Consider the following 11,872-nt stretch of genomic DNA (forward strand, 5'->3'; position numbering starts at 1 on the left):
AGTGTGATAAGGCATGCACCAATAGGCCATTTCCTTCTCTCCCTTTCGATAGCCTACTCTCTAGCAAGTTAGAAGATTTGGGATCAAGCCATTTAGGTCCACTTCTTCAAAGTAAGCAATTTTTATGGCAGGATTTCCATGTGAGATTGCTCACATTGAAGGCAAGTTCCCTTTTTGGACTTAATCTGCCAAGTAACTGAATATAGCAAACTAATTCCCCTTTGCCGTCCTTCATTATAACTAATTAAACGGTAACCATACTCCCATCATGTTTCTCTTGCCATAACATTTTATGTAAAAGTGCCCTCTGCCGTAAGCGAGTGATTAAGATCTTGGTGAAAGGATTATAGCTTGTGCACAAGCCGGCTTGAGGTGAGTTTCAATCAAGCCGGTCCCGACTCTCTTACCCAGAATCATTAGGCCACAGTGCGGCAGAAAGCAGTCCAGCCCAAAAAGGAAAAAACACAAAAGGCCCACCATAATAATTTTTTTCTTCTTTGTTTTATTTCCTTTTTTTTTTCTCTGTTGAAGCTAGGTGCCAATAAGTACTGGCTTTCCACTTTGTTCTAGCTCCTCAGTCTTCTCACTTTGTAGTTTTTTTTTTTAATTTATTTATTTTTATCAATATACTTCTATCATTTTAGTAAAAAAAAAAAGAGTTCCTACTAGACTATTGCTCCAAATAGGAAAATGTTTTTCTCCAAACTCCTATATCTTTTTTTTAATTGGAATTTTGAAAATCGAATTATTGGATTACATATTCTTTATGTTCTTAACACGTATGTCATGTTTCACTTAAATCGGATATTATATATTATTCTATCAATAAACTTATTTTTTATTTACAATTTTTTACTTAAAAAAACTTGAAATTAAAATATAGCGACATAACTATTAATCTTTAATTTTATTAAAATTTTGTAAGTATAGAAAATATAATAAGATGATACAACCCAATGGTTATATTTTCAAAATTTAAAAATTATATTTTCAAAATTTAAATCTAATAAAAAGATATAATAGAAAATTGAAAGATTTTTTCCCAAATTATATTTTGTCGGTCTTTACAATCTCTTTCTTTTTTCGCAAGTGTCTCTTGTGTTGAGATCCGCTAATTCTTTTACCACCCTATTGCTAGTTGAGATTCTTGTTGTAATTAGGTGGAAAGGAAAATCATCTCCTGTATTCCGTGTTCTGTTTCCACTTTATTGCCAATGGAGATTCTTGTTGTAATTAGGTGGAAAGGAATCTCATCTCCTCTATTCAGTGTTCTACTTCGTATCCCTACTTTGCATTTAATATGTGTATCTAATGTGTTACATCATTTAAAAGCGTGATAATTACTAAATGATGTATCATTCTGACACTTATTTAAGAAATAATATCTTAAACCTTTAAATGAAACTTGTCATTTGTCAATTTAGTGTGAAGTTCGTGGTTTGATATAAAAGTTTAAATATATATTGTCTGTTTTTAAATAGTAATTCATGTATTTTTATATTTTTTTTATTCATATGTATTTTATAAAAATACAAACAACGTTACTATAACAACATTATCAAATGTCCTTTTATTTTTCTTCAAGAAAAAAAAAAAAATATATATATATATATATATATATATATATATATATATATATATATATATATTTCAAAGGTATCCCTCCTAGGATTTGTCATAATCTCATCCATCTAAAGAATATTCAAATTAGGTTGGCTTTGAAAGTGTTGATGAATTGATGATGATAAGGACTGAGAAGAGAGTTCCAATGAAACAAGAAAAAATGCTTTTCGATAGCCTAAAAACGTGTTTTTTAAAATTCAAAACTCTATTTCGCATCAATAACTTATCATAACTATTTTACAAACATTAATTTTAAATCCAAAATTCTATTTTTCAACCACTCATCCAAATGTACCCTTAACGGTGAACCCATAATGCTATTCATCTACCATTTCTTAATAATAAAGGAGGGGCACAGGGCACCCACACAACAGCATGATGTATCCATCATATGACATGAAGCTCTTAAAATTATCCTTCAATCATGCACTAATTTAAGCCCAAAAAAGGCAAAGTCATACTTTAACATCGATGGAAACGTGAAAGTAAAAGCAACAAAACAGGGAATCAGAGTTCAAAAAAAAAAAAAAAAAAAACAGGGAATCAAGTGCATGCATAAAATACAGAAATAGATATGTTAGTAAGCAAAATCTAATGGTAAGATCGCTCTCGAGTATGAATATCAAAAAAGCATAAAAATATCACCCTCGGGTCAAGGCCCTCTACCAAAAGTCGATTCTTTCTTTTTCTTTTCTCATGTGATCCCCAGCAGAATAAGCCGATTAAAATATCAAAATTATTCCATATCTCTCGACTAAAAAATAGATTATACTTATGGAAACCAACCCCACATTATAGGAAAGAGTAATGGAACACGAAGCACTAAACCAAAAGCAAATAAATATAGACAACTCTTTAGTCTCTATCTCCAATCGAAAAAGTAAAATATAGTATTCATTTTAGTAAAACATTAATTTAGCGGGACTAAAAATCTTACCCAAAAAAACAAAGTGAATTTACTACTACACACGTAATCCACGCAATTACATTACACCGTTTCTTTTCACAACACAACAAATCATACAAACTGTTATTGGTTCTAATTTGAATCTAAATTTTCTTTCTTTCAGTCCCAGCTAATACCAATCTGCCGCTTAGAATTGTTGGGAGAATATTATGCTATTAGTATTTTTCTTTTTCTCTTTTTTTTTTTAACAAAACCCATCTCACCAACCGTCCTCCTCAGCTGGGTAATCAAAGGGCACAGCAGAGAGAGAGGAATCCAGTGGATTGGGGTGCACAAAACCATACTTACGAATCACCTGATTATCAGCGAAATTCAAAGCCTTTCGCATCCCATCCCAGCACGATGTGCCTGGGTACATCTGATTGTGGTCCCCACTACAAGGCTGACACCCAGTAAAGTGCGTGATAAACGGTCTTCTCCAACTCCACCTTCCATTCCCAGCATCTTTCAAGTGCTTCTCCCTAAACGCACCGTATTGCTCGCTCACTTTTTCTGCGTGCCTCCTCCTCAGCTTTTTGTCTTCTCTCTCTATTTCCATGTACCTCTCGGTGATGTTATCGAGCGTCCCCACTATGTCGTGCCAGTAACCCTGGAAATAATACTCTCCTTCTAAATAAATCTTGTCCGCCCATCTGTCACCCTCTTTGTAAATCAAGTAAATCAGACCCGTCTGATCGTCCGACTCTGGAAACAGCTTGTCTTTGAACGTTGATCTGAGAATCTGGCCCCACTTGTTGTAGTCTGGGGTTTGTGGGCCCATGCTGGCCCACACATCGATAAGGTCCATGGACCACTGACAGTTCCTGATTAAGAAAACGCCGGCGTTTAGGCCAGTCCAGCTCTTGGCCTCGTAAATCATCTTGGCCCACCCGTGAACGATAAAGTTGTGATCTTTGTACCGATGCAAGGGGGGTTTAAACTCCAGGTCGGTGAACAACGCGTCCGAGTCGACCCACCAGATCCACTCGGCTTCCGGGTGAGCCAGCATGGCAGCTCGGACCACCGGTAGCTTGGCCCAATAAGAGCCCATTTTTGGGTGCAACAAAGCGTTGTTGTAGAAGATATCGTAGCCGTGGATTCTACAGTAGTCAACCTTGTTCTTGAAAAACCGTAGCAGCAAATGGTCGCCGATGGGGTTCTTACAAGGCTTCGGCTGCGACCCACTCACCATCACGACGCGCTCGCTCGCTCCGGCGGCGAATGATGGGTGGTGCTTCAGCCACTCTCTTCTCTTCTCGTCCCAGTTCTTCACTGGGTTTCCGATTGAGTAACCGAGTTCCGGGTCATCGTAGAAGGTTGACTCGTCCGAGTCGTGGGTTAGGTTGACAGCGCAGTTGAGGGCAGAGTTTGAGTGAGCTTGAGTGGGAGAGAAATCGGGGTTTGGGGTAGGGGAGATGAAGGAAGAGAAGGTCCAGACTAGTAAAAGAGCGAAGAATGCTCCACTGAGGAAGATGAAGCTGTCGGTGAGCCACACAGAGGCTTTGTTCCGCACAGAAGGTTTAGCCATGTGAGAAGTGTGAAACTGAGCCATTTCAGGCGAGACCATTACTAAGGGTCTTTTTTCTTTGATGGGGGCTCTTTTGTCTCTTCTCGTTGTGGCTGTGTGAGTGACACTCGTCTAATGGTAGGGATTAATGATGCACATGCATCTCTGTGAAGCTTTGACAAACTTCTCTGCTAAAAATTATAGCAGAGAGAGAGGGAGAGAGAGAATTTTACACTTTTTTTTTTACACTAAAATGCTGAGTGTAATTTGCAGTGGGGTTTTTGGTGAGAGAGAGTGACTGGTTGTGTTACTGTGTCTGTCTGTGTGTGTGAGTTTACTGGTTAAAGAAACTAAAAGAGAGTACTACGTCGGTTTAGTAGAACAGGTTCTGCTAAAATGCGCTGCCGTTTGAAGTACGGCAAAGATTGGTCCCACTTTACTTTAAACTTATGCTTGGAATGGTGTGCCAATTTAGAGTAATTTAAAAAATACTGAAATTACAATATTTTTATGGGTAATACAAGAGACTGTTTTATTGACGAATTTTTTTATTTCCTTTAAAATTAATGTCAAAATTTTCTTAAAATTAATTTTTTATCAATGTCTTAAAAATATTCGTTAGCATTTACCTATTTTTATAAACAAAACTATTGAAATGGTCAATTTTTACTAATTCTCTTGTTGTTAAGATCATTTTTTACTATCATGCATATTTCACGGGATCGTTAATTCACAAATATAAGTTTATGTACTATAGAAGTAAATGCTGAAATTTAAGTCTCACAATCCTTACACACATTATTCTAAGAGCAACGGCATCAGTTGATGAAAAGTTGTGCAAAATAGAAAAAAGATGCCCATTTTACATATTTTGAACAAAAAAACACTCACGTCAGTGGGTGTAAAATTGTGCATTTATGCACAATTGTTACAATAACTGTGCATATATGCACGATTACTATAGCATGTGCATTTAATATTTTATTAGTTTTTTTTCTCTTTTGTCTTTGCTTTTACTTTGACTCTCACCTGACTCTCTCCTTGTCTTTGCTCTCACCTCACCTTACTCCCCCTTTTCCTCATTTGCTCTCACTCACCACTGCTGCCGATCAAACCGTGCCTCCACTACCATCGATCATCAAACCCTCACTCTTACCTCTCTCTCTTTCTCAGCTTCATCACCTTTTCGCCAATTCTCTTTGTCGTCGTTGGGATTCTGAGATTCTAGTCGGATTTGGCCAGAGAACATGGCATTGACTTTGGCAAGAGCCAGAGGAGGCTTTGATCAACCTTCGCAGCTGCAGTAGAGGAGGATCAACCTTCGGAACCCACTAAAGCGATGAGGCAATGAACAACGTGATGAACGAGTGCTTCATCGGAGCTAAAATCTTAAGATTTATAGTGGCGCAGCTAAAATCTCACAGTCATTCATGGTGGTTTGTGTGGTAGTAGTGGTGGAGGTGGGAGGATTTGAAAATTTTTGTTTAATTTGTCTTAAATATGAGTTGTTTGGTTTGTGAGAAAATCTAGGATGTTGTTTGGATGTTTTGTGGTTATTTTATTATGAAATAGAGGATTGTAATTATTGTTTGGTTGATGAGAAAGTGAGAGAGATGTGGATTGGGTTTGTGAGAGAGAGAGGCGGTGAGGGAGATGAGTTTAGGATTGGGTCTGTGAGAGAGAAGCGGTGAGGGAGAGAATAATAAAAAATTGTAAAAGAATAAATATTTTATTGAATAAATGTGTAGAATAGATAAACTGATGTAGGTGTTTTGTAAAAATGAGTATGTAAAATAAAAAAAGTAATTTTTTGTATAAAATAAAGAAAAAAGTTGTATCAACTGATGTAGTTGATCAATTAGAGACTAAAATAAATTTCCATCTCACATTAAAAAAATATAATAAAAAAATGACTCTTTCTTTTTCTTTTCTTTTTTGAGAGAGGACTCTTTCCTTTGTTAATATCCACATGACACACCACGACTTGTAAAATACTTTGTAGACCTATAATATATCTTTTTCTAATGTTGCGCTTGACAGGTGGAAATGAACCGACACAATTTGCGTAAGATTTTCAGCTTTTTGTTTTGGAGTTGGGCCACTTTGGCTGCAATCCCTCCCTTCTATCCGTTTGGCTGTCTGTCGGTGTTTACTTTCACGGATTGCACGCAAGTAAAAGAAGCAGTATTGGAAGTATATATATGATTCATTCCTGCTAAAACGGGTATCACATGAACGGTAGTTACTTGTTTGTTTGTTTGTTGAGCCTTTAAGAAGTTTGAAGGGCCACGTTGGCGAGTCTTTGGATTGCATCAAAAAGTATGAGAGAGAAATAAATTGGCAGGTGATGGCAGGATTTGAATTTTGGTAATCCCATTACCGAAATTCCTGCTGCCCAAACTATTGCCCGAGTGAGTGCCCAAATAAAAACAATTGTGGCAATGCTATTGACAAAAATGGGGAAAAAAAAAAAGAAAAAAAAAACTAATTGAGGTGCCATTGCCGAAAATAGGAGAAAAGTAAAAAAAAAAAAAAAAAAAAACCAATTGAAGTGCCATTGCCGAAAATGGGAGAAAAGTTTTTTTTTTTTAAAAAAAATCAATTGTGGCAATGACATTGCCGAAAATGGGGGAAAATATTTATAAAAAAAAAAAGAGAGAGAGAATCAATTGTGGCAATGGCATTGCCGAAAATGGGGAAAAAGTAAAAAAAAAAAACTATTGTGGCAATGGCATTGCCCAAAATGGGAGAAAAAAAAAGTTGTGGCAACCAAGTCGCCGAAAATGGAGGGAAAAAAAAATCGTACGTCCACAACATTTTTCACAACAAATTACAAGTGGTTAGTTGTTATTGGTTTAAATTTAAACCTAATACTAAGATAACTTTTGTGCCCCAATAATAACAATCAGTAACAACCTGCCAGTTAGGATTTGTTGTAAAAATATTGTGAAAATATTGTGAACGTATCATTTCTAAAAAAAATCATGGTGTCGAAATAGAAGGAAAAAAAAAGTGGCAAATTGTTTTTTTTTCCCCTCTATTTCGGCAATGCAATTGCCACAAAACAATTTGCCACTTTTTTTTTCCCTTTCTATTTTGACACTACGATTTTTTTTAGAAATGATACATCCACAATATTTTCATAACAAATCTTAAGTGGCAGGTTGTTACTGATTGTTATTATTGGGGAAAAAAAGTAATTTTAGTGTTAGGTTCAAATTTGAACCAAAAACAACTAACCACCTGTAATTTGTTGTGAAAAATGTTGTGGACGTAGCATTTTTTTTTCCCTCCATTTTCGGCAACTTGGTTGCCACAATTTTTTTTTTTTTTTCCTCCCATTTTCGGCAATACCATTGCCACAATTGGTTTCCATTTCAGCATTTTGGGCACTTCACTGGCAGGCCTTGCAGTATGGGCAGGACAAGAATTTCGGTAATCTCATTACCGAAATTCAATTTTCTCTCTTCCTTGACACATTCTACTTTTTCTTGCAATTTCGGCAACACCGTTGCCAAAATTCAGTCTCTCTCCTCATTTTTTCAAATAACTTTGAATAGTATCTATAACCACAATAAACTCCATTTTTTGCAATCTTTAGCCAAAAGACTCCCATGTGGCCACTGCCCATCTCCTCTCCTCTCGCAGCCATCCGTTGAGTATCATCTCTCTGTAACACCATTGAAATTATAATAATAAAAAATGACACACGAATAGTAATTATACAATTCTGTAACGTTGCCATTGTTCTGTTGAGATAAGATAACCGTATCAATTTTGTCCAAACTTGATAACCGAGGGTCGTTATATAACAATTGTTGGTTCATTGTTTTTAATTTCCAGGGCTCAACTGGGTCCAGTTTTGTATTCTTCCCTTATTGAAATCAACTAATTAATGAGATCATTTTCAGCTTAAAAAAAAATGTTGTTACATGCAATCAATCAACTAGACCTTTCGAGTTCATATATTTCGCAGTTACAAATATACTGCCAAATTTGTATCAAGATGAATTATCTGGGACTAGGGAGTGCAACCAATCTACCAATCTGTCAAAACCGACTTGATTCAATCCAACTTGAACTATTTTACACTAAGTCGGGTTAAGTGCAAGTTAGCACCTATATTTAACATATATATTTAAAAATATATATTATATAATTTTATTATTTTTTCTATTATTTATGAACTGAGTTAGGATAGAAATATATGATATCTTACTAATTTTGAAACATTAATAAAATAGTTTGTATTGGTTTAGTGTTATGCTTAGATTTATTAGGTAATAAATTTACTCTTATTTGTATTTGTGTTATTTTAATACTCAATTTAAAAATTAAAAAAAAAAATTGTCCAACCCAATTCAAGTGGATTGGTTTGGATTGGATTTTTTTCAATGGACCATGATGAGTTGGATTGAAAAAAACTTTATCCCGTTCCATACACATCCCAACTCATGTCTTTGAAGTAGATAAGGAAATAAACAAAAAGGACATAGAAGTTTAGCCACACCCCAACCAAAAAAGAAATAAAATGACCTAAATTTCTGTGCTTCTTGCTAACATCTATTTTTTTTTATTTAATTTATTTGTCTATGTATATTTTTTTTCCTAGATATAAATATATTTTAATCAATTTTTAACAAATGAACAAGTAAGCTTTTAGCTATAAGTTACATCTAAATGGTCACTAGCATTGTACATGAAGATTGATGAACCATACCCCACATCCTAATGTGAGCATGCAAAAAATATGAGATGCATAAACACAATTGCTGCCTATCTGGAAAATTCCTAGCCAATGTACTAGAACGCGTGAGTGAAACTACATTGGGCCTCTTTTCTACCAAAAATATACATATGAAATCACAAGAATTGTTTACAGTGATGTTAAATGTTAGGAATATTCAGTATATAAACTTTGTAAATTGATATGTCATATTCATTTATAGATATTTTGAAATTTAAAAAAATTATACCTTTTATAGTCTAAAATTTGTTCTTAATTGATGTTTTAATGACACCTCTTGATATTTATAGTTCAAATTTTCCTCTCATTATGACTATTAAATTATAAATTTTAAAAAAATTCAATTATTGAGTGAAGTGTATGGAAAAAAAAAAACTATAGTACAAATTAAGAAAATGTGCATTAAAATAAAGCCTAACCCCTCAAACCATATCGATTTGCCGTAAACCAATTAATTAATTGAGAGATGCTACGTCCATAACATTTTCAAAACAAATCAGAGGTAGTTAGTTGTTATTGGTTCAAATTTGAACCTAACACTAATGTGGCGTTTGGTACGGGGGAATCCACATTACTCTTGGCATCTAGATTCATAGAAATGTGATTCCTAGAAATGTGATTATTAGGAATCACATTCCTAAGAATGTAGCTATTCCTATGTTTGGTTTTACCACATTCCTAGGAATCACATTCCTAAAAATATAGCTATTCCTATGTTTGGTTTTATTGGGAATATCTTAAAATTTCTAGGAATGTGAGATGATAATGTTTAATTTATTCCCAGGAATCTTAAATGAATTATTTATTTTTCCTATTCTATCCTTAGATTTGAATGTGAACTATCAAGTCGTTAAAAAAAAAAAATTCCTCTAAATAAATAATGAAAAACCAAATATAAATTATTAATTATGAAAAATTCATTAAAATTATAGTTTAACATTTCAAAATGACAGGTACAATACAAAAATAACTATTTAAATTCTCAAATGTTTTTATTCTTAATAATAATTTTAAAAGAGTTTAATCCATAATAATTTGTTTTATATTTTATCTTAATTGCTTAAATGATAATGAAAAAGGGTTAAAATTGTCAATTTATAAAAAATACAATTTCCTTTAAGCTTGGGAATCTGGATTCCCACCTGTTTTGAAGGGAATTCACATTCCTACTGAGAGGGGAATCCAGATTCCCCTGGCATCTGATTCCTTAGAGTGATTTGCAACCAAACATGGGAATCTTTAAACATTCCTAGGAATCCTAAAATATTATCCCGTACCAAACGCCACATAAGATTATTTTTTTACCCTAACAATAACAACCAGTAACAACCTGCTACTTAGGATTTGTTGTAAAAATATTGTGAAAATGTTGTGGACATATCATTTCTCTAATTTATTTTGTTATATTTTAAATTGAGAGATGCTACGTCCACAACATTTTTACAACATTTTCATAACAAATCATAGGTGGTTAAAATTTGAACATAACACAAAGATTACTTTTTTGCCACACCAATGAGAACTAGTAATAACCTGCCATCTAGAATTTATTGTGAAAATATTGTGAACATATCATTTCTCTATTTTAAATTAAACAGTCGGGCCGACGTAAATAATTGTACTCAAATTTAATAAAGAGGTCTATTAATTTACTAGTATTCTAGAAAAAAAAACCATTGCGGAAGACAATATAAAATGACAGTGCATAAATTAGAAGAGTAGCTGTATGACAAGAGACAGAACAGGAGGACCATAAAGAAAGAGAAACGTTTCTCTTTCTTTATTGGTTCATCTAGTTTTAAGAATCACATTCTTACAATGGCCGTATACAATAAGTGTGATTTTCACATGACATGGATGCTCCAATCAATATATGTCTATAAAGTTTTGTCTTTGGGAGCAATATTCCAAGTTTTCTCTCCCGAACACTATAGAAGATAAGACTTCTAAAGGGTCATTATCTCCCTATAATTCTATCCTTTTTCAAACCACCCACATACAAATCATGCTCTCGAGAGGGTAATACTTACATACTCTAGGAGTATTGCTTCCTCCTCTCACATGAGGATCGAGCCTTATGATGAGAACTATGTGTGAAGCCCACTCCTTATGTGAGAGGAGAAAACATTATTCCCAGACTGTCTAATAATTTTTTCTTTCAAGATATCACGGAAATAGACAGTAAAAGAAAACTACATACAATTCCTTGCTTGGTGCGACTTCAATAGAAAATGTTGATTTATTTTAATTAAATAAATGACTCCATAAAACACAATCATAATTTAGGGGTTACTAAATTTATTATGAAATTATGTTGATATCAATTACAAATCATAATTTTGCCATTACAAATGTACTATGAAATTGTGATAGCAGTTACAAAATATTTCATTTATCCATATGTAACTTGCTTGTATCCAAATTCTATATAAAGGACATACATACCACTACCGCTGAGTGAGATATATAGAAATGGTGTGAGATAATATGTGAAATATGTTAATATGTATGACATAATTTTATGGAGTACTTTTTTTTAGTTTATTTTGATGGCAAAGAAAAGGTAGTCTAATAGAAAATTTATTGCATTGATTTGTGTACTTTGCCAATTGCAAAGGAATTAAATCTCTTTAAAGAGAATGAGATTTTCATATCTCAACCTGATTGGTTTTGTAATATTTTTTTTTTTACCTATTTAGTTGGTTTCATTTTTTAATTTTAAATTATGATTTTAAAAAAATTATATTTTAGTGTATTATCAAAAACCAACATGCAAATGAAGCAAAAAAAACCAACATGTAACCGATGCAAACGTATAGATGAATTTAAAATTAAACACAATTTTCATTATAAAAATATAAATTATTAGTCATATTATTAAAAAAAAGCATGTAACATATGCATACATATAGATACATTTAAAAGTAAACACAATTTTTGCCATACAAATATAAATAATTAGTCAATTTTTAAAAAAAAAGTAAATGTAATTAGTCACATATTAAAATTCTCACCTAAATGTAATACTACTTACGATAATTTTTTTTTC

The 11,872-nt window shown here is 33.3% G+C and overlaps 1 protein-coding gene across 1 annotated transcript; it reads right to left on the reverse strand.

Annotated features, from left to right (window-relative positions):
- Nucleotides 1–2,751: 2,751 nt before the first annotated feature.
- On the reverse strand, nt 2,752–4,438 carry LOC142625798 (putative glycosyltransferase 7). Its single transcript, XM_075799521.1, has one exon. It carries the CDS (start codon nt 4,134–4,136, stop codon nt 2,790–2,792), a length of 1,347 nt encoding a protein of 448 aa, XP_075655636.1. The 5' UTR covers nt 4,137–4,438; the 3' UTR covers nt 2,752–2,789.
- Nucleotides 4,439–11,872: the final 7,434 nt, after the last annotated feature.

Source organism: Castanea sativa, chromosome 2, assembly GCF_040712315.1.
Source record: "Castanea sativa cultivar Marrone di Chiusa Pesio chromosome 2, ASM4071231v1".
NCBI lineage: Eukaryota > Viridiplantae > Streptophyta > Magnoliopsida > Fagales > Fagaceae > Castanea > Castanea sativa.